The sequence below is a fragment of the Molossus molossus genome, unplaced genomic scaffold (assembly GCF_014108415.1).
Source record: "Molossus molossus isolate mMolMol1 unplaced genomic scaffold, mMolMol1.p scaffold_m16_p_18, whole genome shotgun sequence".
NCBI lineage: Eukaryota > Metazoa > Chordata > Mammalia > Chiroptera > Molossidae > Molossus > Molossus molossus.
In genome coordinates, this window is record NW_023425353.1 from 63583114 (window position 1) to 63610610 (window position 27497).

The 27497-nt window shown below is 42.0% G+C and overlaps 1 protein-coding gene across 1 annotated transcript in view; it reads right to left on the minus strand.

Annotated features, from left to right (window-relative positions):
• PRKAR2A (protein kinase cAMP-dependent type II regulatory subunit alpha) overlaps positions 1 to 25227 on the minus strand; it is a 75642-nt gene extending 50415 nt beyond the window's left edge. Inside the window, exon 1 of the mRNA XM_036266536.1 lies at positions 24783 to 25227. Within this exon, the coding sequence (XP_036122429.1) occupies positions 24783 to 25029 (247 nt within the window). The 5' untranslated portion in view covers positions 25030 to 25227. The remainder of the gene's footprint in view (positions 1 to 24782) is intronic.
• Between the last annotated feature and the right edge of the window lie 2270 nt (positions 25228 to 27497).

A 27497-nucleotide genomic window follows, 5' to 3' on the forward strand; every position in this document is an offset into this window, starting at 1 on the left:
AAAATAACATTAAAAATTTTTATTTATTTATTGAATTTAGAAAGAGAGGAATGAAGAAGGAGGGAGAGAGAGAGAGAGAAACATCAATTGGCCGCATCCTGCATGCCTCCCGCCGGGGATCTGGCCCACAACTTGGGCATGTGCCCTGACCAGGAATTGAACCAGGGTCAACGCTCAACCACTGAGCCACACCGGCCCCGGGGTGAAAAAAAATAATTTTAAAACATCGCTACCAACAACCAACCACAAGGATATTAACTTAAGGGCAATTACAATATACCTCGAGGTGAATGAAAACAAAAACAGCCCAGCGGGTGTAGCTCAGTGGTTGAGCGTAGACTCATGCACCAAGAAGGGCCACTGGTTCGATTCCTGGTCAGTCAGGGCATATGCCCAGGTTGTGGGCCAAATCCTCAGTGAGGGGCATGCAGGAGGTGGCCAGTTGATATTCTCTCTCACTGATGTTTCTATCTCTCCCTCTCCCTTCCTCTCACTCTAAAATCAATAAAGAAAAAAAAATTAAAAAACAATAACAGCCCTGGCCGGTTTGGCTTAGCAGTTAGAGCTTTGGCCCGTGGACCAGAGAGTCCCGGGTTCGGTTCCTGCTAAGGGCACATACCTCAGTTGCAGTTTATCCCTGGCCCGGTTGGGGTTGTGTGGGTGGCAACCACTCGATGTCTCTCTTCACATCAATGTTTCTCTCTCTCTCTCTCCCCTCTCTCCCTCCCACTCTATCTGAAAATAAATGCAAAAATGTCCTCGGGTGAGGATAAAACAAACAAACAAAAACAAAAATAGAAAACACAATATACCAAAATGTTTGGGATGCACTGAAAGCAGTGCTAAGAGGATATTTAGGGCTGTAAACGCCTACATTTAAGAAGAAAGATCTAGCCCTGGCCAGTTTGGCTCAGCGGTTAGAGCGTCGGCCTGCGGTCCTGAGAGACCCGGGTTCGGTTCCCGCTAAGGGCGCATACCTCGGTTGCAGTTTGTCCCCGGCCCTGGTCGGTCGTGCTGGTGGCAGCCACTCAATGTGTTCCTTTCACATTGATGTATCTCTCTCTCTCTCTCTGTTCCTCTCTCTCCCTCCCACTCTACCTGAACAAAAAAATGGGAAAATGTCCTCGGGGTGAGGATAAAAAAAAAAAAAGAAGAAGAAGAAAGATCTCAAATTAATAACCTAATTGTACACCTTAAGGACCTTAAAGTAGAAAACAGGAGCAAACTAAACCCAAAGCTAGCAGAAGAAAGTAACTTCAGAGTGGAGATAAACTATAAAATTGAGCATAGAAAAATAATACAGAAAAAGAACTAAAAGTTGATTCTTTGAAAAGATCAATAAAGCCCGGCCTGTGTGGCTCAGTGGTTGAGCGCCGACCCATGTGCCAAGAGGTTACCGGTTCCATTCTTGGTCAGGGCACATGCCCAGGTTGTGGGCCCAATCCCCAGTGCGGGGCATGCAGGAGGTGGCCAATCAATGTTGTCTCTCATCAATATTTCTATCTATCTCTCCCTCTCCCTTCCTCTCTCTCTAAAAATCAATAAAGAAAAAATAAAAATAAAAGATCAATAAAATCAACAAACTGTTAGCTAGAATGACTAAGAAAAAGAAGATTCAAATGACTAAAATTATAAATAAAAGGAGGGACATTACTACTAAATATACAGACATAAAAAGAATTATAAGAGAATATATGAAAATAGTAAGCCAACAAATTGGATAGCCTAGGTGGAATAAACAAAATTTTAGAAACACACAAATTTCCAAAAGTGACTCAAGAAGAAATAGAAAATCTCAACAGATCTATAATGAGTAAAAAAGATTAAATTAGCCCAACCAGTGTGGTTCAGTGGCTTGAGCATTGACCATTGGCCTGAGAGGTCCCAGCTCAATTCCCAGTCAGGGTACACACCCAGGTTGCGGGCTTAATCTCCAGCAGGAGGTCTGCAGGAGGCAGTAGAGAGATGTATGTCTCTCACATGGATGTTTCTATCTCTCTCTTCCTCTCTCAAAAGAAATCAATAAAAACATATTAAAAAAAAAATACTAGCACATCAAATCCAGCAATATATTAAAGGGATTATATGCCATGACTAACTGGCCAGGTGGGATTTATCCCAGGAGATCAAGGGTGATTCAAATAAGAGTATTAAGCAATACATACATTAACAGAATGAAGAGGAAAACTACATGATAATTTGACAAAACCCAACACTCATGATAAAAACAAAACACAAGTGGAAATACAAAGAAAATTCCTCAACACATTGAAGTTACATATGAAAAACCCAAAGCTAACAGCATATTCAATGGTAAAAGACTAAAAACTTTCTCCCTAAGATCAAGAACAAGACAGGATGTCTGCTTTTGGCCACTTCAATATATCACTAGGAATTCTAGCCAGACTAATTAGGCAAGAAAAATAAAAGGAATCTAAACTAGAAAGAAAAAAGTAAAATTATCTGTTTACAGAATGATATCATCTTATTGTAGAAAACCTTACAGAATCCACAGATATGATAAAATTATACTTTTATTCTGTTGTTAAATCATATTTTATATAACTAATTCAAAGCAAATTAAATGCATGCATAGCCTTTTATAAAACTGATTTTATAAAGAGAAAGGAAGGGAGAGGGGTAGGGGAAGAGAGAGAAAAACATCAATTTATTGTTTCACTTATTTATGCATTCATTAGTTGGTTTTTGTGTTGTTCTTTTTTTTTAAGCTACAGAGAGGAAGGAAGGGAGGAAGGGAGGGAGGGAGGGAGGGAGGGAGAGAGGAAAAGAGAGACATCAGTTTGCAGATCCACTTGTTTATACATTCATTGGTTGCTTCTTGTATGTGCCCTGACGAGAGACCCAACCTGCAACATTGATAAATTGAGACTACACTCTAACTAATTGAGCTAGCTAGTCAGAGTCCACATGTATAGTCTTTTTTTTTTTTAATGTTTTTTTTTTTTTTTTAATCCTCACCCGAGGACATTTTTCCATTTTTTGTTCAGATAGAGCGGGAGGGAGAGAGAGAGAGAGAAACATTGATGTGAAGGGACACATCGAGTGGCTGCCACCCGCACGACCAACCAGGGCCGGGGACAAACTGCAACCGAGGTACGTGCCCTTAGCGGGAACCGAATCCGGGTCTCTCTGTACCACAGGCGGACGCTCCAACTGCTGAGCCAAACCGGCCAGGGCTGATTTTTTTTTAATTGAAAGAGTTTGTTAGTGAAACAGTGAGACAGTCTGTTTTTATTGATTTTACAGAGGGGGGAGGGGGAGGGGGAGGGAGAGAGATAGAGAAACATCAATGTGAGAGAGAAACATCCTGTACACCCCCTACTGGGGATCGAGCCTGAAACCCAGGCCTGTGTTCTGACCAGGAATTGAACCAGTGACCTTCTGGTACATGGGATGACAATCAACTAAGCCACACTGGCTAAGGCCTACGTGCATAATCTTTAAAATAAATAGTATCTTAGTGAGAATAAAATTTTGTGCAAAAAATTGAGGAAAAAAAATAATAATATGTTGAAATTCAATGAATCTGTTTCACAATATATTGGACCCAAAAATATATTTTCTTTTTTTAAATTAATTTATTTTTGTTACAGATGTTTCTCCCCCCCCCCCCACCATTGATTCCCCACTCCCCCTCCCTCCCCACCCTGTCCATTGTTCATGCATACATGCATATAAGTTCTGTAGTTTATCTCTCCCCCACCACCCTCTCTTCTGGAGATTGTCAGTCAGTACCCACTTCCACATCTTTGGGACTACCCCATTCCTCAGACTGTTATATTCATTATATTCCACAAATAAGTGATATCATATGATACTTTTCTTTCTCTGTTTGGCTTGTTTTGCTTAGGATAATACTTTCCAGGTCCCTCCATGTTGTCTCAAAGGATAAAAGATCTTTCTTTCTTACAGTTGCATAGTACTCCATTGTGTATATGTAGCACAACTTTTTTATACATTCGTCTACTGATGGACATTTGGGCTGTTTCCAGATCTTGCTACTGTAAATAGTGCTGCTACAAACATGGGGGTACATATATTCTTTATGATTGGTGTTTCAGGCTTCTTAGGGTATATTCCTAGAAGTGGGATCACTGTGTATGGTGTAAGTTGATGGTCTAGTTTCAATTTTTTGCATGTAGCTGTCCAATTTTCCCAACACCATTTACTAAAGAGGTTGTCTTTACTCCACAGTATACTCTTGCCCCCTTTGTCAAATATTAATTGAGCGTATTGCCTTGGGTCCATTTCTAGGTTCTCTGTTCCGTTCCACTGGTCTATATGTCTGTTCTTGTGCCAGTACCAGGTTGTTTTGAGGACAGTGGCTTTGTAGTATAACCTGTAATCTGGTACTGTGATCCCTCAGACTTTGTTCTCCTTTTTCAAGATTGCTATGGCTATTCGAGGTCTTTTTTGGTTCCATATGTACTTTTGAAGTATTTGTTCTAGTTCTGTGAAGTATGTCATTGGTATTTTGATGGGGATTGCATTGAATCTATAGATTGCTTTGGGTAATATGGATATTTTAAAGATGTTAATTGTTCCAATCCATGAACAAGGTATATGCTTCCATTTTTTCATATCTTCCTCTATTTCTTTTTTCAATGACCTGTAGTTTTCTGCGAATAGGTCCTTTATTTCTTTAGTTAAGTTTATTCCCAGGTATCTTAATTGTTTTGCTGTGATGGCAAATGGGATTGTTTTTTTTTTAGTTTCTCTTTCTGTGAGTTCATCATTGGTGTATAAGAATGCCATCAATTTCTTGATGTTAATTTTGTCTCCTGCTACTTTGCCAAATTCATTTATTAAGTCTAGTAGATTTTTGATGGAGTCTTTGGTGTTTTCTACATATAGTGTCATGTCATCTGTGAATAATGACAGTTTCACTTCCTCCTTTCCAAATTGGATCCCTTTTATTTTTCATTCCTGACTGCTGTGGCTAAGACTTCCAGTACTATGTTAAATAAGAGTGGTAAAAGTGGGCATCCATTCTTGTTCCTCTTCTTAAGGGAAATGCTTTTAATTTTTGCCCATTGAGTATGATGTTGGCTGTAGGTCTTTCATATGTGGCCTTTATTATATAGAGATATGATCCCTCTATTCCTATATTGCTGAGCGTTTTTATCAGAAATGAGTGCTGAATTTTGTCGAATGCTTTTTCAGCGTCTGTTGATATAATGATATGATTTTTATCTTTCATTTTGTTTATGTGGTGTATCACATTTATTGATTTGCAAATACTGTATCAGCCTTGCATCCCTGGGATGAATCCCACTTGGTCATGGTGAATAATTTTTTTTTTTTTATCCTCACCTGAGGACATTTTTCTATCTTTGGTTCAGGTAGAGTGGGAGGGAGAGAGAGGAACATCGATGTGAAAGGGACACATCGAGTGGTTGCCACCTGCACGACCAACCAGGGCCGGGGACAAACTGCAACTGAGGCACATGCCCCTAGCGGGAACCAAACCCGGGTCTCTCGGGACCACAGGCCGATGCTCTAACCGCTGAGCCAAACCGGCCAGGGCAATTTTTTTGATGTATTGTTGGATTCGATTTGCTAGTATTTTGTTCAGGATTTTGGCATCTATGTTCATCAGGGATATTGGTCTGTAGTTTTCTTTCTTTGTAGTGACTTTTTCTGGTTTTGGAATTAGAATTATGCTAGCCTCATAAAACGAGTTTGGAAGTCTTCCTTCTTCTTGAATTTTTTGAAATAGTTTGAGGAGAATGGGTATTAGTTCTTCTTTGAATGTTTGGTAAAATTCCCCCGTGAAGCCGTCTGGGCCTGGGCTTTTGTTTGCTGGGAGAGTATTGATTACATCTTCAATTTCTTTTGTTGTGATTAGTATGTTCAAGTTTTCTATCTCTTCCCGGTTCAGTTTTGGGAAACTATGTGTTTCTAGAAATTTTTCCATTTCGCTTAGATTGTCGAATTTGTTGCCATATAATTGTTCATAATATTTGTTAACAATCTTTTGTATTTCTGTGGTGTCAATTATTATTTCTCCTCTTTCACTTCTGATTTTGTGTATTAGGGTTCTCTCTCTGTTTCTTGGTGAGTCTAGCTAAGGGTCCATCAATCTTGTTTATCTTTTCAAAGAACCAGCTCTTTGTTTCACTGATCCTTTGAATTGTTTTTTTCGTATCCGTGCAATTTATTTCTGCTCTGATCTTTATTTTTTATTTATTTATTTATTTATTTTTAATCCTCAACCGAGGACATTTTTCCATTTTTTTTTTGTTCAGATAAAGCGGGAGGGAGAGAGAGGAAGAGAGAGAGAAACATCGATGTGAAGGGACACATCGAGTGGCTGCCACCCGCACGACCAACCAGGGCCGGGGACAAACTGCAACCGAGGTACGTGCCCTTAGCGGGAACCGAACCCAGGTCTCTCTGTACTACAGGCCGATGCTCCAACCGCTGAGCCAAACCGGCCAGGGCTGCTCTGATCTTTATTATTTCCTTCCTTCTACTTGCTATGGGGTTTTCCTTCTGTTTGCTTTCTAGTTCTTTAAGTTGTGAGGTTAGAGAGTCTATTAGAAATTTTTCTTGCTTCTTGAGGTAGGCCTGTAGTACTATGAACTTCCCTCTCAGAACTGCTTTTGCTGCATCCCATAGATTTTGTGTTGTTGTGTGTTGATTTTCATTGGTTTCCAGGAAGTTTTTAATTTCTTTCTTGATCTCCAAAATATATTGGACCCAAAAATACTTTTTATTTTTTTCTAATCCTTATCCAAAAATATTTTTTCCATTGATTTTTTTTCTTTTAGATAGAGTGGGAGGGAGGAAGGGAAAGAGAAATATTAATGTGTCATCAACTGGTTGTCTCCCACACAGCAGGGTCAGGGATAGAACCTACAACCGAGGGACATGACCTTGGCAGGAATCAAACTTGAGACTCTTCGGTCAGAGGGCCGACACTCTAACAGCTGGGCCAAACTGACCAGGATTGACTAAAATTTTATAATGCAAACGTAAAGTCACTATTTTCATATATCATGCAAAAAAGATAAAATTATTTTTTAAATTCCTAAAGCATTCCCTGTTATTGTGAAAGAGTCCAAAAGTATAAAATAATAAAAGTTGACTTGTAGTGGAAAATATAATTAAAAACAAGCGACTTAAGGCATTTAGCTTGAATGAATGAGTGGATATAAACGTAAACAAAATGGATAAAAACATGCTGTCTGATAAACCTATGTTACTTAATTTTAAACAGTACATGTCTTAATAAGCTTTTATAGGGCCAGAAGAAACAGCTGTATTTGGACAAGATACACCAAGGCACACAGAGAATGCAATCAATGACTACAACAAAGAGACCATCTTATTCTAATTTCACCACTGCTTAGGAAACTCAAAACGGAGCACATCAGACTCTATGCAGATCAGACAAAATATTCAACCAGCATGACAAGTATGAAAAATTCTTCCAGCAGAGCCCGGCCGGTGTGGCTCAGTGGTTCAGTGTTGACCCATGCACCAAGAGGTCACTGGTTCAATTCCCGGTCAGGGCACATGCCCAGGTTGTGGGCCTGATTCCCAGAGGGGGGCATGCAAGAGGCAGCCAATCGACGTTCTCTCTCATCAATGTTTCTCTCTCCTTCTCTCCTTTCTTTAAAAAAATCAATAAAGAAAAAAATAAAACTCTTCCAGCAGAAAACAATGCCTAAAATGCATTGTGTTATCCAGCAGGTAAATAAGTGATTCAGATATGGCCCCTGTTCACAAAGATCTTAGGAGCTGCCTGAGGAGTGACCCAAAATAATTATATTATAATCATAATAGTGTGATCTACACTACAACACAGGTGAGTATAGCATGCTCTGTGAGTACACAAGAAGAGTGTCTAGAAAGAGGGAAGGAAGGTCCCTGGTCTACAGAAAGTAAGATCTAAGTATGGTTGGACTGGAAGAAGAGCGAGCTTGTGATTTCAGGAAATAAAAGAAGTATGATATGAACAATGTTGGAAAAGAGCACAGCAATGAAAGTAAAGCCAGGCCAACGTGGCTCAATGGATTGAGTGTCATCCCATGGACTGAGAGGTCCCGATTTGATTCCTGGTCAGGGCACATGCCCGGATTTCGGGCTCAATCCCCAGAAGGGAGCGTGCAGGAGGCAGCCGGTTGATGTTTCTCTCATATCGATGTTTCTATCTCCCTCTCCCTTTCTCTTTCTCTAAAAAAATTTCAATAAAAAATATTTTTTAAAAAAAGAGTAAAAAGGTGAGCAAGTGTGTTTTGCAAATTATCTTGTGGCAGAGAGATATTCAGAAGTAATAAACTGGTATTTAATGTCTTTTCTTTCTCTATCTGGGGGAAGAGAACAGAAACAAAGATTAAAGTACTTGATAAAGATTACCTTGGGCCCTGGCCAGTTTGGCTCAGCGATTAGAGCACTGGCCTGCAGGCCAGAGAGACATGGGTTCGGTTACCACCACAGGCGTGTACCTTGGTTGCAGTTTGTCCCTGGCCCTGATTGGAGTCATGTGGGTGGCAACTACTCAATGTGTCTCTCTCACATTGATGTTTCTCTCTCTTCCTCCCTCTCTCCCTCCTGCTATCTAAAAATAAATGCAAAAAAATAAAAAAGTCTAGGGTGAGGATTAAAAAAAAAAAGATTAACTTGGATGTAACTGCAAAACCAGAAAAAGGAAATCTGGAGAATAGTGACTAAGGAAAGAAAGAACTCCCCATTCCAGTACTAGGGAGTGGCAGGAAAGTCCTCCAGTATAGAATACCTGTCCTCTTGCTCTCTGCTTCCCCACAGTCCTGGACAGCTGTGAGACCACTGGAGAGAAGGTAGGGGACTTACACATCCCATGTAAGGTGGAACTGAACTGAAATCACTTGGAAATGTTCCCTGTGAGTGGATCAGCTATGGTCATAGCACTTCTGTTACATTATGAAGGAAGTGGAACAAAGGGAGTCATCACAGACTGGATTTTATAAAGATCACTCTAACTACAGATGGTAGAGGAAGGTAGTGGCTCACGTTAGAGGTGCGGCTGTGGACGGGAGGAAAACAAATGGATTTCAGCCCTGGCTGGTGTGTCTCAACGGTTAGAGCATCAGCCCACGGACCAGAGAGTCCCGGGTTCAGTTCCTGCTAAGGGCACGTACCTTGGCTGCAATTTGTCCCCTGCCCCAGTTGGGGTCGTGTGGGTGGCAGTCACTCGATGTGTCTCTCTCACATCGATATTTCTCTCTCTTCTTCCTTCTCTCCCTCCCACTCTATCTGAAGATAAATGCAAAAATGTCCTTGGGTGAGGATAAAAAGAAAAAACAAAAAAAACAAATTAATTCCAGAGATGTACACAGTTTAGTGACAGGCTCAATGTTTACTCCAAAAATGTCAAAAAAATAAAGTTATATTCTTACAATTACTAAAGACAAAGTATTCAATATGGATATCATTCAATCATAAATAAGGATGTTGTCATGAATTCCAAAATCATAAAATGTTAGAATTGCAAAGTATCTATAATGTCATCTGGCCATGGCAACTTACATGGAACTCTAGTTGATGTCACTGGTCTACCTGAATCATACCCAACTCCTTCCTTGCTTTCATTACTCACACCTACTTCACTAACAACTCCATCTGTTCTCCCTCCCACTTTATTTCTTGAATCAGTCTACCTTTCTCAATCTCCACTGTCATCTTAGTCTGAAGTGCATCATTTCTTGCTTGGATGACTGCAAGAGCCCCCCAATTTATCTTCCCACTGCCAATCCAAAAATACTCTGGAAATGTTTCTGGCTGTCTCACTGACTTTCTCGCCAAGTTCCCTCTCACTTCAAGGTTTTCTCCTACAATGCTTTCCCCACCACTTTGGTTAGTTAACTCCTATTTCAAACTTTGGATTAAGATGGTATCTACCTCTCTCAGGGTCATTTCTTCAGTAAGCTTTACTTGACCTGCCTGATAAGGTCTAATTCCTATTATAGGCTCTGAGAAAACCAAGTACCTTTCCTTCAAATCAGTGATTCCACAGGTGCAATGCTGAATGATCTAAGTGGTTATCTGGTTGATGTTGGTCTCCCCTACAGGACTATGAGCTCTTCCTAAGGAAAATAATTAGGTCTGTTTTTGCTTACCAATGTATTCCCAATGCTTGGCACATGACAGATCTTCACTGAATGTGTTTATAAAATGTTTACTGTGTGCCAGAGTACATAAAAACATTTATCCTCCAGAAAACCTGGGGAATTGATGATCACAGGCCTAAAGATTTTAGTGAATGACCCGGCCGGTGGGGTTCACTGGTTGAACATTGACCCATGCACCAAGAGGTCGCTGGTTCAATTCCCAGTCAGGGTGCATGCCCAGGTTGTGGGCCCAATCCCCAGTGGGGGACATGCAAGAGGTGCCAATTGATGTTCATCACTCTCATCAATGTTTCTCTCTCTCTCCCTCTCCCTTCCTCTCTCTCTAAAAAACAAACAAACAAACAAAAAAAAACCCTAGTGATAACATAAAATAACTTGGATACATCTCAAACACATTATGCTGAGTGAAAAAAGCCAGTCTCAAAAAATACATATTGTGGCGTGCTCTCCTTCCCAGAAGCACACCTTTCCCTTTCCCTTTCCTCTCTTCTTCCCCCACAGGCATGCATCTCCTAAACTCTAAGGGACCCCATGAACTTGCAACCAGCCCTGGGCAGCAGCAGCTTGACTGGGCCTAACCCACGATCCTGTCTCCAAGGCCCCCTTTACTTTGATTCCTTAGTGAGCCAAAGCAGCCCAGCCTAGGCTCATTTCCCCACCTAGTCCTTCTCCTGTTGTTTCTTCTCTCCTAGGCCCTTCTTTGTTTCACTGTCCCCAGCTTTAATAAACGTCCTCTAAAAATCACCTGAATTTGAAGTCTTTCCTGCATGAAGTCCAGAACCCACACACTACCGACAAGCCCTAAGCAGACTCACTCAGAGCCAGGTCCCCTTTCTGGTAACAAAATAAAAGACTGTCTTTTATACATCTGCATAGTATAGTGTCTGCCATAAGTAGGTTTCAATAACTATTTGCTGAATGAATAAATAACAAGTCCTCTCACTCCGGCTAGGTAGCTTAGTTGGTTAGAGCATCATCCCAATGCGCCAAGGTTGCAGGTTGGATCTCAGGTCAGGGCACATCAAGAAGCAACCAATGGCCCTGGCCAGTTTGGTTCAGTAGTTAGAGTGTTGGCCCACGGACCAAAGGGTCTCAGGTTTGATTCTGGTCAAGGGCATGTACCTGGGTTGCAAGTTCTATCCCTGGCCCCAATATCCTCAGGTGAGGATCAATAAAAAAAGAAGCAACCAGTGAATGCCTAAATAAGTGGAACAACAAATCAATGTTTTTCTTTCTCTCTCTCCCTTCCTCTCGCTCTCTCTAAAATCAATAAGAAAAACCCCACAAAGTCAAGTGTGATCCAATGGGCTCATGAGTAACAAAAACACTCCTAACACTTGGGAAATTCTAAGAGTTTTAGAAGCTCTGTGACAGGAATCTGGGACAGAGGCCAGACACATTCTTCATTATGCAACAAAAACAAACTGTTAAAACTCCCTAGCCAATTTACAAAATAAAAACATTAAAAAAACAACAACCCCAAGACCACTGATGCCCATTTATTTCAGGGGCACTATATCCCATTCTTATTTATTAGCATTTTAGATACTATTGATCTACTAGACTAACAACATTTTAAAATTTTGGTATGCACTAAAGTCAACCTTAATTCAAGAATTATCTAGTGAGTCCTAGAAAAGATCCCTAGAGCATCACCAACCAGATGTGACTTCTCTTTTGTGAGTTAAGAAATCAACCCATTAGTCAAGCACTGGACACTTGGTCTGGTAATGGCAAGACAAATCACCTGCCCTTCTAATGATCAGGGAGTCATCAAAGAATACGCCTCAAAAATCTTTCAAGAATGTGACAAAATGATATGTCTATTTACAGCAAAAAGTAAATCCTCCTCTAACCAAAAGTTTACTTTTCTTTATAAATGGATGCCTCAAAAAACAAAAGTGCTAAATTATAACACTGCAAACTGATTAACAACTCTCTGGCCACTGGTTTATCTAAAAAAATTTTGTTCAAGTTTCTACTTTATTAGTCACTATCTTCATACATATCATCTTGTGAGTATCATAGCTTAAAACCATTGCTGAAAAATTCCCAGGCAAATATCAGGGTTTGGACTGAGAAAAACTCAAGCCATCTATTTTTAGATTTATTTAAATGGAACCTTAAGTGCAAAAGAAATAAAATAAGCTAAAAGTTTTAGTAGCCAGTCTCTGAACCCTCCTACCTTTTCTTTTTAACTCCAACGAGTCATACACTGAATTTTACACCAAACAGGAAAAAGTACAAGAAAAACATATTGTGAAAATATAACAAAAAACAATCCTAGCAGACCACATGTTTGTAGAGACAAAAAAAAAGTAGCTGTGCCAACATCTATTTTCATTCCTGGAGCCACCTCATCTAAAATTATAACAAAAGATTTTTTTTTTTAATCCTCACCTGAGGAGAGTTTTGCATTTTATCTTGAGATATAGAGTGGGAGGGAGAGGAGGAGAAAGAGAGAGAGAGAAACATCTATGTGATAGAGACACATCGAGTGGTTGCCACCCACACAAACCCAACCGGGGCTGGGGACACTGCAACCGAGGTACATGCCCTTAGCGGGAAATGAACCTGGGCCTCTCTGGTCCCTGGGCAGACGCTCTAACTGCTGAGCCAAATCGGCCAGGGCAACAAAGGATTCTTAATGAGCAAAATATTTCTCCTACTATTTCCCTTCAAGTTGCTTTTTATTTGAATAGAAAGTCTTGATCCATTAATACTAAGTATTTAATCGTGACATAATCTCATCCTTTCATAGAGCTGTAAACCAAGGCTATTCTGTGCCAAATACAATGAAAACAAGCTTGTCACACATTCTCCAGAATGGGCAAATATACCCAACCTGTCCTTGCCTACACAGTATGCATTGATGGCCCTAACTGCATTTGGTCCTTCAAATGAGAACAGTTCAAAAGCTGCCTATAGGTTACTGAAAATGCATTAGCAAAGCTCAGTTTTTGGTTTTTGTGGGTTTTTTTTAATGTTTTTTATTTATTGATTTTAGAGAGAGGAAGGGAGAAGGAGAGAGAGGGATAGAAACATGGATGAGAGAGAACACCGATTGGCCGCCTCCTGCATGCTCCACACTGGGGATTAGGCCCACAACCTGGGCATGTGCCCTGACTGGGAATCAAACCAGAGACCTCTTTCTGCATGGGTTGACACTCACTCAGTGAGCCACACCAGCCAGGCAAAGCTCAGTTTTTTTATTAATGCTAGAATGAATCTTCTGTGTTCTGTGAATAAGTGTTCTCTAATTTGTTTTAAATAATCATATTTCCTTAGGAAGGGCCACCATACAAAGAGAACCCACCTTTTCTTGGGATTTTACAAAATCATTTCTTCCACACAACCCATTCTCATAGCCACTTTCCAAAAGGGTAGGAGGGTAGTAAGTTTTACTGCCATTCAGCAACAAAAGCTTTAAGGAAGGAAGGGAGGGAGGGCGGAGACCACATACATTTTTAGCTGCATAAGTGGTAAACAGTGACCCTGAAGAGCAACAACTCCATATTCTCACACCCAGAAAGCTGACAAGTCACCCCACGAGCCTCATGAAAGTCACAGATGTGTTAATCATGATTTGATGAAAACTGGACGTATGATGGTATCGCTCTCAAAGAGAAAAACTTAGGCACAGGAGAAGCAATGCTTGATTCAAGTACTGTATAAAACTCACTTTCCAACTGAAGACTGTCTTGCTCTTTTCCATAATAAAAACAATTTGTAAGCAGATCACTGAGGACATCATTCTTTTTCACAAAACTGAAAATATTTTAACAATATGTATCAGAAGCAGAGCTACAGAAAAAACAGGAAATCTCCTGTATTCTCAATAAAGTATCTCCATCGAAAAACTAATCTAAGAATAACTAAATCACTTAACTGTTGATTTTAAATATCTAGCTATCTCCAGAAACCACAATATAAAACATAGTGATTATTACATTATTACAATTGTTTCCAATATTTTTTCATCATAATAACAATCATTTAATTGCTTTCACTTTTTCAAGAAACTAAGAAGTTTATCAAGAGCAACAAATGAGCCCGGTCAGTGTGGCTCAGTGGTTGAGCGTTGACCCATGAACCAAGAGGTCACCAATTCGATTCCCAGTCAGGGCACATGCCCAGGTTTTGGGCCTCATTCCCAGTGGGGAGGCAGGCAGGAGGCTGCCAATCGATGTTCTCTCTCATAGATGTTTCTGTCTCTCTCTACTTCTCCCTTTCTCTCTCTCTAAAAATCAATATGGAGAAAAAATTTTTTAAAAAAGAGCAACAAATGAAAAATCCCAACAAATATAATTATCCAGAAATAGCTCATCATCTCTCATCAGATACTGAAGAGTTTTGAGACTTGAAAGAGGATCCAGTAAGCTGCCTTTTCCTTCATTTCCAGATAAAAGATGTTGTATGTAGTAGTTGATATGTTTTAAAAAGAAACCCCCAGCCCTGGCCTGTTTGGCTCAGCAGTTAGAGCGTCGGTCTCTGCGGACCAGAGAGTCCCGGGTTCAGCTCCCACTAAAGGCATGAACCTCGGTTGCAGTTGGTCCCCGGCCACTGTTGGGGCCATGTGGGTGGCAACCAGTCATTATGTCTGTCACACGCTGATGTTTCTCTCTCTCTCTTCCTCCCTTTCTCCCTCCTGCTCTATCTGAGGATAAATGAAAAAATGTCCTCAAGTGAGGATTAAAAAATAAAAAAGAACTCCCTCCCAAAAGGTCTAAATTATAAAGCTTTTAAAAATGCATTTTCACCCTGGCTGGTGTGGCTCAGTTAGCATCATCCCGTGTACTAGATCTCATGTTCGATTCGTGGTCAAGGCACATACCTAGATCCCTGGTCGGAGTGCATAAGGGGCACCTAAGGGAGGCAACCAATTTATGTATCTCTCTCAAACAGATGTTTTTCTCTCTCTCTCCCTTTCTCCTTCTCTAAAATCAATAAAAAAGTATTTGCTACTGTTTCATATATCCATGGCATTCAAAATGGCCAACAGACAGATAAGCCAGAAAAAAATCAATTACTGGTTTCAAAGAGATAATTTTCTGTTAGCTTAAATATTCACATTTATCAGAATCGTGTAAGTAAAAGACAAGGTTTTGAATTAAGGGCATTAAGAAATAAAATATTAAATTACTCTTTTCCCTCTATTCCAACCCACTCACCCATTCTAGGACCTTATTTCATCAGCTGCTACCTCTCCACTGGCTACTTTCCCTCAGCAAATGAACATGCTAAGGATGATTTTATTTAAAAAAATCAAAACCAAAAACATTCTCTTACACCTACCTCTCTTTTAAGCTATCACCAGGTCTGTTCTTCACTTCTTCAAATGCACTCCTCATTCCTTGTCTGAATCTTCTGCAGCCACCTTCACACACGCACACACACCCAGACTGACAACAAACCTCTTCCACCACAATCCCACTGGAGCCTCTGTCTCTGAGAATTACCACTGTGTCCAACCACTTCAACACTGGCCTTACCCGACTTGACCTCTCCATGGCTTCCAACACCATTGACCAACCAGTCTTCCTTAGCTTCCATCTCTATGTTCCCACAGTGTACTCTCTGATAGCAGTCTCCAAAATCAGTTCCTCCTCAGTCATTCATTCACCCATTTACTCAACAAGAGATTTTTAAGTATCCACTAAGCACCGGAGACAAAACAATAAAAACCAAATGAGAATTTCAGATCATTAGCAGAGCTCTCAAGTAACCACTTGGGGTGCCACTGAACTCCAACAACAGAGGGACCCACTCTAGGCAGGTAAATTTGGAAAAGCCTTTCTGAAGCTGAGGCCTAAGAAGAGAGGAGCCAGCTGGTCAGTGGCCAGGAAAGAAAGAGTTGGGAAGAGCCAACAGCAATCAGAGACTACCCAGGGAGAGAAAGAAACGAGCTTAGTAGGCAAGGAAGGAGTGGTAGGGCTAGATAGAAAAGGTAGAGAAAAACAGGGAATGTGTGATTTCATTTCACTTGCAATGAGGGGATTAAACTGAGGAGTGATCTGATCTGATCTTCATTTAAAAAAAATATCTCTGGCCTAGCCAGTGTGGCTCAGTGGTTGAGTGTCGACCTACGCACCAAGAGGTCGCTAGTCTGATCCCCAGTCAAGGCACATACACAGGTTGCAGGCTTGATCCCTGGTAGGGGGTGTGCAGGAGACAGCCCATCGATGTTGATGCTTCTCTCCCCCTCTCCCTTCCTCTCTCTCTCTCTAAAAAAAACACCAAAACTTCTCTGGCTACAGAGTAGACAATGGTTTGGGCAGGGAAGGCATCTAAAATAAAAAAACTTCTGTGGTTGTCCAAACTAAACAGGAGAGCTGGGTAGGAACAAAGAAAAAGCAGACTGGGTTGTACACTCAAAGCACAACAGAAAAAAAAAAATAAATTGGATTTTATCAAAATTTAAAACTTGTGTGCTTTAAGAATGTAAAAGACGCCCTGGCCAGTGGTTAGAGCGTCGGTCCGGACCGGAGTCCCGGGTTTGGTTCCCGCTAATGGCACATACCTCGGTTGCAGTTTGTCCCTGGCCCTGGTTGGGGTCATGTGGGTGGCAACCATTTGATGTCTCTCTCTCTCATCGATGTTTCTCTCTCTCTCTTCCTCCCTCTTTCCCTCCCGCTCTATCTGAAGATAAATGCAAGAATGTCTACAGATGAGGATTAAAAAAAAAAAGAATGTAAAAGACAACTAATGAAATGGGAGAAAATATCTGCAAATCACATATCGGGTAAAGGACTAATATCCAAAATATATACTTACAACTCAACAACAAAAAGACAAATGACCCAATTAAAAAAAAAAGCAAAGGACCCGAACAGACATTTTTTCAGACACATAAATGACAAACACATAAAAATATGTTCAACATCATTAGAAAACACTGCAAAGCAAAACTACAATGAGGTACTACTTCCCATCCACTGGGTTAGTTATAATAAGAAAGACAATTGTTGCCCAGCTGGTGTGGCTCAGTGGATTGAGCACTGTCCCATACACCAAGAGGTGGCCAGTTCAATTCCTGGTCAGAGCACATGCCCCAATTTCTAGCTTGATCCCCAGTGGGGGCATGCAGGAGGCAGCTGATCAATGTTTCTCTCTCTCTCTCCCTCTCCCTTCCTCTCTTCTCTAAAATCAATCAAAACATATTTTTTAAAAGAAAAGACAATTATTGACAAGGATGTAGAAAAAGTAAAAACCTCAATACACTGCTTGTTAGAATGTAAAATGGCAGTTCCTCCAAAGGTTAAACATAAAGTTACCACATGCCCAACAATCCTATTCCTAGATATATACCAAAAAGAAATGAAAATTTATGTCCACATAAAAATTTGTGCACGTGAATGTTCATAGCAGCATTATTCATAATAGTCAAAAAGTGGAAACAACTGAAATGTCCATCAACTTAATAACAGATAAACAAAATGAGGTATAAGCATACAGTGAAATAGTCTTCAGCAATAAAAAAGAAATAAAGTACTAATATGCAATAACATTGATAAACTTTGAAAACATCATACTAAGTGAAAGAAGACAGGAGCAAAAGACCATATATTGTATGATTCCATTTATATGAAATATCCAAGTTAGGCAAATCTATAGACAGAAAGTAAATTAGTGGTTGCCTACAGCTGAAGGGCATGGAGGTGTTGGCAGGTGATGGCTAAAGTATATGGGGTTTCTCTTTGTGGTGATGAAAATGTTCTAAGATTGATTATGGTGATGATTGGACATCTCTGTGGTTATATTAAAACCATTACATTATATACCTTAAATGGGTGAATCATATAGTATATGAATTATATCTCCATAAAGCTGTTAAAAAATACTGGGAGACCCACAGTATAAATGTTTTAGGGGAATTACAGAAGTGAACCAAGTCAATGTTAATTTATTGTTTTTATGAGGATGTAGTTAGAGTAACTTATTAATAAATATGAACTCTTCAGGCTTTCTCAAAAGTTAAATATTCATTATAATATAGTACTTCATACTCAGTGTGCTGTCTGATATCAAAACTGTTAATAAAACAAACCAATAACAGCTAGTAAGTATTCTGAGTGTTTCCAATAGCATACAATTTTATAAACTGTGGTGGTTAGCCACACAAAACCTTATTAAGTAGTCTTCTTGCTACTTACAGTTCTAACATTTCATATCTTATTTCTTTTTTTTTTTTAAATATGTTTTTATAGATTTTTTTAGAGAGAGGGAGAAAAAGAAACATTGATTGGCTGCCTCCTGCACGCCCCCTAGTGGGGATTGAGCCCCCAACCTGGGTGTGTGCCCTGACTGGGAATCCAACCCGGACCTCTCAGTCCATGGGGTGACGCTCAATTCACTGAGCTACACCTGCTGGGCTACAGGACTACACATCCTACTTCTAAACTCAGGGACTGTGGGATTACTATCCCAATCACTGGATATGTAATGTATTCTTGTCTTTTTTTAAATTGTGGGGAAAAATACGTAACATAAAATTTACCATTTTAACCAGTTAAGTGTACAATTCTTGGCATTAAGTACATTCATAGTATTGTGCAACAATAATCACCCCTATCCAATTTCAGAACTTTTTCATCACCCCAAACAGAAACTCTGCACCGATTCAACAATAACTCCCCATTACCTGCTCCCCAAGCCTTGGCATTGTCTTTCCGTCTCTATGAATTTGCCTATTATAGGTACCTCATACAAGCAGAATCATACAATGTTTATCCCTTTTTGTCTAGCATATCACACTAGCAAAATGTTTTCAAGGTTTATCCATGTTGTAGCATGTATAACAATTTCATTCCTTTTTAAGGATGAATTATTATTCCATTGTAAATATATAGCACATTTTATTTATCCATTCATCACTGATGGGACACTTGGGTTACTTCTATCTTTTGACTATAGTGAATAATGCTGCAATGAACACTAGCATACAAGACTCCCTGTTTTCAATTCCCCTGGGTATATACAAAGCAGCAGAATTGCTTGATCATATGGTAATTCTATGTTTAACTTTTTGAGGAACTACCAAACTGTTTTCTACAGCAGCCATTAGCAGTGAGCAAGGGTTCCAACTTCTCTACCTCCTCACCAACATTTGCTATTTTCTGTTTTTTCATAATAGCCATCCTCATGAGTGTGAAGCAGTATATCATTGTGTGAAATGTTTTAGTCTATTATCTGTAAATAGAAGTTCACTTTGTGTTGATTTCTATAATTATACATAGCACAGCCACTTCAGAGGTATAAACAAACAACAAAAAAATAAAATACCAATAAAATAAAGCACCAAATTACCAAAATTTGAGTCAACTCAATTTTGAAAAAGGTATCAAAAATAACAAAGAAAGGCCCTGGTCAGTTTGACTCAGCAGTTAGAGCGTCAGCCTGCGATCCAGAGAGACTCAGGTTCGGTTCTCGCTAAGGGCATGTACCTTGGTTGCAGTTTGTGCCCAGCCCTGGTTGGGTCATGTGGGTGGCAGCCACTTAAGGTGTCTGTTTCACTTCGATGTTTCTCTCTCTCTCCCCCTCCTGCTCTGTCTGAACAAAAAAATGGAAAAATGTCCTCAGGTAAGGATTAAAAAAAACAAAGAATGAAGACATAACACAACACTCGTAAACTCCATTTTACAAATCTGGGACTAACTCCTAAAATACTGTTTTGTGTAAATAAAAACTGTCCGAACTGGTGGTCACCAGATGGGAGGGGGTTTGGAGAGATAGGTGAAAAACATGAAAGGGCCCAGCCAGTGTGACTCAGCGGTTGAGGTCATCAGCACAATTCCATGCAAGAGGTGGTCAATCGATGTTCTCACTCATCAATGTTTTTATCTCTCTCAAATCAATAAAGAAAAAATATTTTTAAAAAAGAGAGAAAAAGAAAAATGTAAAAGGGATTAAAAAGTACAAATTGCCAGGTATAAAAATAGCCATAAGAAGAAAAATAGTCAGGAGGATTTAAAGTACAGCATAGGGAATACAGTCAATAATATTGTAATAACTATGCGTGTTGTCAGATGGGACTAGATTTATCAGGGTGATCACTTTGTAAGGTATATAAATGTCTAATCACTATGTGGTACAGCTGAAATTAATATAATATTGTATGTCAACTCTTATTTATTTTAAACAACCAGCACCTCTTTTTTTAAAATATGTTTTTATTGATTTTTTAGAGAGAAAGGAAGGGAAAGACAGAAACAATGATGTGAAAGAGATACATCCATCCGTTGCCTCCTGCACGCCCCCTACTGGGGGTTGAGCCTGCAACCTGACTCAGAATCTCACTGGGACCTCTCAGTCCATTGGACAATGCCCAATCCACCGAGCCACACAAGCAGACTGTTAACTCTAATTTAAAAATAAATTAAACAAAAAAGAGAGACCAGAAAAAACTGTCCTAAAGCAGGTTACAGCTTTGTGATTTACAGAGATGACAGTGAAACTAACACAGGAGTCACTCCTGAGATAAAGCTTTTAAAAACACATTTATCAACTTCTGGTCAAGATGGCTAAGTAGGTAAACGCGATATCGCATCCTCCTACAAGCACATCAAAATTACAACTAAACTACAGAACAACCATCATTCAAAACCACCTGAAATCAAACTGAATGGAAGTCCTACAACTACGAATTTAAAGAAGAGGCCACATCAAGACTGCAATCCAAACTCAATTACAACAGAAGGGTGTAGAGTCCACACAGGGGAGCACCTCGAGGGCCCAGCTGGGTGATCAGGGAGGCTGTGCCACAGGACCCTATAGGACACCTACTACAACAGGCCACCCTAGGAAGCAACTCTACCTAATACATAGCAACTCTACCTAATACATAAAAACAAACACAGGGAGGCAGCCAAAATGAGGAGACAAAAAAACATGTCCCAAATGAAAGAACAGAACAAAACTCCAGGAAAAGAACTAAGTGAAGTGGAAGATAAGCAAGCCAACAGATGCAGAGTTCAAAACACTGCTTATGAGGATGCTCAATGAACTTAGTGAGAACTTCAATGAATTTAGTGAGGGCCTCAAGAGTGTGAAAAAGGACCAGTCAGAAATGAAGGAGGCACTAACTGAAATAAAGAATAATTTACGCCCTGGTCAGTTCTTCTCAGTGGTTAGACACTGGCCTGCAGACCAGAGAGTCCTGGGTTTGGTTCCCGTTAAGGGCACGCACCTCAGTTGCAGTTTGTTTCCACCCCGGTTAGGGTCGTGTGTGTGGCAACCAGTCGATGTGTCTCTCTTGCATTGATGTTTCTCTCTCTCTCTTCCCCCCTTTCTCCCACCCACTCTATCTGAAGATAAATGAAAAAAAAAAAAAAAGTCCTCAGGTGAGGATAAAAAAAACAAAAGGAAGAATTTACTGAGATTCAATAGTAGAGTAGGTAAAGCCAAGAAGCAAACCATCAATTTGGAATATAAGGAAGCAAAAAACACCCAATTAGAAAAGCAAAAAGCAAAAAGAATCCAAAAAGTGAGGATAGTATAAGGAGCCTCTGGGACAACTTCAAGCGTACCAACTTTCGCATCATGGGGTGCCAGAAGGAGAAGAGAGAGAACAAGAAATTGAAAACCTATTTGAAACAATAATGACAGCACTGGCCGGTTTGGCTCAGTGGTTAGAGCGTTGGCCTGTGGTCCAGAGAGACCCGAGTTCGGTTCCTGCTAACGGCACGTACCTCGGTTGCAGTTTGTCTCCAGCCCTGGTTGGGTCATACAGGGAGGCAGCCACTCGATGTGTCCCTTTCATGTCAATGTTTCTCTCTCTTTCTCTCTTCCTCTCTCTCCTGCCCACTCTATCTGAACAAAAAATGGAAAAGTGTCCTCAGGTGAGGATAAAAAAAAAAAAAGAATAATGACAGAAAATTTCCCTAACTTGGTGAAGGAAACAGACATACAAGTCCAGGAAGCACAGAGTCCCAAACAAGATGAACCCCAAGAGGCTCACACCAAGACACATCATCATCATCAAAATGCAAAAGGTTCAAGACAAAGAGAGAATCTTAAAAGCAGCAAGAGAAAAGCAGTTAGTTACCTACAAGGGAGCTCCCATAAGGCTGTCAGCTGATTTCTCAAAAGAAACTTTGCAGGCCAGAAGGGAGTGGCAAGAAATATCCAGAGTGATGAAAAAGCAAGAACCTACAACCAAGATTACTCTATCCTGCAAAGCTATCATTTTGTATCGATGGACATATAAAGAGTTTCCCAGACAAAAAAAAGCTAAAGGAGTTCATCACCACCAAACCATTATGATATAAAATGTTGAAGGGTCTTCTTGAAGAAAAAGATAAAAAATATGAACAAACAAAATGGCAATAACTACATATCTATCAACAATTGAATCTACAAACAAAATGAACAAGCAGCACAGAAACATTTTCATAGATATAGAGAACATTTTTTTTCCCCTTTATTGATTTGAGAGAGAGAGGAAGTGAGAGGGAGAGAGAGATGGAAACATCAATGAGAGAGAACATTGACTGGCTGCCTCCTGCATGCCCCCGACTAGGGATCAGGTCCACAACCTGGGCATGTGTCCTGATCGGGAATTGAACCAGTGACCTCTTGGTGCATGGGTTGACGCTTAACCACTGAGGCGCACCGGCCGGACAATATAGAGAACATTTTGTTGGTTGTCAGATGGGAGGGGGGTTGGAGGAATGGGTGAAAAAGGTAAAGGGATTAAAAAGTACAAATTGGTTGTTAGACTGACAAACCTCAAAGGGAAAGGGGGTGGGGGGTGGGAAGAAATAAACCAAAGAACTTATATGCATATATGCATAACCAATGGGCACAGACAACAGTGTGGGGAAAGACAGGAGGGGGGTGGGAGTGAGGAGGAGTGGGGTCAATAGAGGGAAAAGGAGGAACATCTGTAATACATTCAACAATAAAGATAAGTTTAAAAATAAATAAACAGCCTGGCTGGTGTGGCTCAGTCGTTGAGTGTTGACCCATGTACCAAGAGGTCACCAGTTTGATTCCTGGTCAGGGCACATGCCCAGGTTGTAGGCCTGATCTCCAGTGGGAGGCATGCAGGAGGTCGCCAATGTTCTCTCTCATCAAAGTTTCTCTCTCTCTCCCTCTCCCTTCCTCGCTAAAAATCAATTTAAAAATACATAAATAAAAAATAATAAAGAAATAAAAACACATTTATCGCATTAGCCAAGGTGGTTCAGTGGTTAGAGTGTGGGTTCTCCCATGCAAGGGTCTCTAGTTTGATTCCTGGTCAAGAACAGTAACTGGGTTGTAGGTTTGATCTCCTGTGGCAGGCAACTAATCCAGAATCTCCCCACCCCTCCCCACTCTCTCTAAAAATCAATGGAAAAATATCCTGGGTGAGGATTAACAAAAAAAAGCAAAACAAAAAAAACACATTTATCCCTGGGAGATTGTTGCCATTGTCCCCATTTTAAAGTAAGTTAATCTGAAATCAAACAGGTTTGACAACTTGTCTTAGACCACAAAGCAAATGTGTGTCAGAGGTTTGGGAAATAACAATTTTTCTGATTTCCAGGGTTAAAGTGAAACCCATAATTTAATGCAGTAAGTTAAGGAAAACACGGAAGAGCAATTTTTTTAAATGAAGTTAGGTTTGTTGTCCAGAACACTGAAGCTTGTGAGAGCAATGACCAATAATTAATTTCTTGCCAGCATGACTTAATGTGGATTCAACTCATAACTAGTTTGTTTATTTGTTTTTTCGGCATGATCTAATGACACTAAGTCTCTAACTTTTTCTTTCAAATGTTTTCATTGTTTTGTTAAGTTTTGGCTGTTCCAAAGTAGGATAATTTTGTTGTTAAATTGATAAAACCTATGTTGAAGCAACCGAGGTAGATAGAATTGCTTTTTGACAACCTTGCTTAAATCTGATGTAGAAAATGTTCCTTGTCTTCTTTCCTGCACCCGATGTGCTCCACAAGGTAGTTATTGTTTACCCTGACCAAATCTGATCCACTCGGTTTAGCCAAATTAAAAACTATATATGTGTCCCCAGGGTCCATATTTTAAGAAATGCATACTCAAGTATGCAGCTGTGAAATAACCTGACTGGGATTTGATTTAAACATACTTCAGCAAAAGGGGGGAGGGGAGGTATAGACGAAACATTTTTGACAGATATTTAAACCGTTGAATGTGACTATAGGTTCACTTCATCTTTTCTCTCTACTTTTGTCTATGCTTAAAGTTTTTCCCGGTAACTTCTCACAAAATGAATTACTTCCGAACTCAGTTACCGTCCTGGTTATTAAACAGGGGTCAGTGGATGTGAGTGCTCTTGTCCTCGGAACGAAATCGGGCGAAGGGTCTCCAGCAGAGGCGAGGGTCCTGCGGCCACGCGGCGCGGGCTCCGCGCCGCCACGCGGGCCGAAAGCGCGCACGTTTCCTTGGAAGCTGAATCTGACAACTCCGTGCGCTCCAGGGCTCGGGGCACCGCGGAGCTCAATTTGCAAGAGGCGCCCGCGGGCCTCCCGCCGGCGTCTCCCGGAGCCCCGACAGGCTCCGCTCCGGAGCTCCGAGGTCCCGACCCAGGTAGTTGGTGTGGACCCCGCAGCCTTCTCTGGCCCTCCAGAGACCGCCTGCCCGGTTCCTTCTGTCCCCCCACTGCGAACCTCGGCCCAGCCCGCCGCCTACCGTCCAGGTCCTCTTCGTCCTCGGTCTCGCTGTCCGCGTCGGCGACAAGGCCAGGGCCGGGCTCTCGATCCTGGGAGCCGGAAGGAGGGGCGGCGGGCGGGCTGGCGGCTTGGGCGCGGGCCTCGCGCAGGCGGGTGAAGTAGTCTACCGCGAACTCGACGAGATCAGGCGGCCGCCGCCGCAGCACCTCCACCGTGTAGCCCTGCAGCAGCTCCGTGAGCCCCGGCGGGATCTGGATGTTGCTCATGCCGGCGGCGACCGCGAAGACAGGCGGGTCCTGGCCGCCAGCGGCCACTGCCTCCGCGCTCCCTCACGCCGGCCTCACGCCCCGCGCCCGCGAGGTCTCCTCACGCGCGACCGCGGTCGGGCCTCCTTCGCGCCGTACTGTCCTTTGGCCGGCTCTGCGTTTCCGGGCCACACAACCCTACGCTGCTAGGACGGCCGGCCTGGTGCCGCCGCTGTCACTGGGCAGCGCCGCCGCCGCCGCCGCCGCCGCCGCCGCCGCGGGGACCGACCAGCGGGCAGGCGGGACGGGCGGGGCAGGAGCCCGGGTTGTGACGCACACGGCCACGGGCGTGCGCGCCCCCGCTGAGCGCCGGCCCTCTGTGCGCGTGCGCCGTTGCACCGCCCAACCTGGCCAGTCCCGGCTTGAGGCGCCAGAATGAGTGAGTGATCTACCGGCTATATAGAGTTCGTTAGTGCCTTCCACCTGGTTTTAAAGACCTTTCGCTTATTCTTTCAACACACGCTAAGAGCCTCTTGTTTGCTAGCACTTTCTAGGCGCCCGGGACACAGCCCAGGAGACACATTACCACCTCAGTGGTTCTGGCTTAGTGGAGAGCTAGAGGGCCCACTTTAGGGGTTGACATTCAAGTTGACTGCGAGGCATGGACAGGGTTGACTTATGATCTGGAGGAAAGCCATCTGAGTATAGCAGACAGAGGAAGCAAAGGCCTGGTAAAGTCCGGACCACCCTGGCTGCCGGGTGGAATGGTGGAATTACCATAGGGCCCTCAGAAGTCTGGCAGGTCTGTGAGATGTCAAATGGGGAAGACCTTGTACATAGTAGGAATTTCAATGATATAGTAGTTTGGGAGTCATAGGCAGACAAAGAAGTCTGGAAGCCCAAACACGTACCTTGAGAAAAGGGAATAAGGCCATTGCAGGAACCACCTCTGTGACTGTTCTTCCTCTTGAGCACTCCCACCAGGATTCCTAAGACTAGTTCTGCATGTCCCTTCTCTCCCCACACTCCACCCTGGGTCCTAGGCCAGCACTGCTTGATGGTGCTGAGAAGACCACAAGGCAGTGTTATCCTTTGCCCCTGGGGAGGGAACATAGGCAAACTGGAGGGGTCAGTCAATTTCCAAAGTTGCCCCCTTTCACCCACACCAGATTGGAAGTGAATAAGAAAAGGTGAAGACCTTCCTGGGATGTCCATGCCACAAAGGGCACTGACCAAAGTCCCAGTGGACATAGGACAGAATCCTCCCTGTCTCTGCTGGGTCCCACCAGAAAGTGGTAGCTGTAGGCTTGGGAACAGGAATGGAATTTGATTTGGGATGCTTAAGCTTCGCCTGGTAATTATCCAGTATTTATTTTAATTTTTTTCTTTATTGATTTGAGAGGGAGAGGGAGAGATAGAAACATCATGAGAGAGAACATTGATTGGCCACCTTCTGCATGCCCCCCACAGGAGATTTGGCCCACAACCCAGGCATGTGCCCTGACTGGGAATCGAACCAGCAACTTCTTGAGCAACACCACTGAACACCACCAGCCAGGCTACCCAGTATTAATTAAAATCCTCACTAGGACCTCTAATATTTGCTTGGCACATATCCAGAAGCTCAGTGCTGCTGGTGCAGAAGCTCTAAGCTAGGCAGGCCTGTGATTCCAAACAGCAGTGTCTCCCTAGTCAAGTTCCTTGACTTCTAGAAGGAGTCTTGGATCATCAACTTTGGGTGAGTTGGGGGGGGAGTAGTGTCTAACTTATTGCTTGCTGGGTCCTTACTGAACACTCTTGGAGAAGGTTTACTGAATGAATGAATGAATGAATGAATGATAAATTTCCAGACAGCAAGCAGAACCAATTAAACTGCTCTCCTGACCTCACAGTCTCAGAATTAGGATCCTTGGTTTCAAAGTTATGCTTCTTATCTCAGAATACGAAGACTTCACTAAGGACAGGCAGTGAGCCCTGGCCAGTTTGGCTCAGCAGTTAGAGCATCGGCCTGCAGACCAGAGTCCTGGGTTCGGTTTCCCCTAAGGGCACATACCTCAGTTGCAGTTTGTCCCTGGCCCTGGATGGGGTTGTGTGGATGGCAACCAGTCGATGTGTGTCTCTCACATCGATGTTTCTCTCCCCCTTTTCTCTCTCTCCTGCTCTATCTGAAGATAAATGCAAAAATGTCCTCAGGTGAGGATATAAAAAAAAAAAAAAAAGAAGAGGCAGTGAAAGGCTAGAGGGGCAGGGATCAACTCCTCTGCTATTGGGTAGACCAATCTTTCCAAGTTTCCAGGAGTCAGCCCACACCCAGGAAACCTGGGTGTGACTCCCACTGCACTACCACACCTGAGGATCTGCCCCCACTTCAAACAATCCTACAACCAAGGTGTGGCTCAGCTGGTTGAGCATTGTTCCATGCACCAAAAGGTCACCATTTGATTCCAAGTCAGAGCACATACCGGGGTTGCAGGTTTGATCACCAGTTG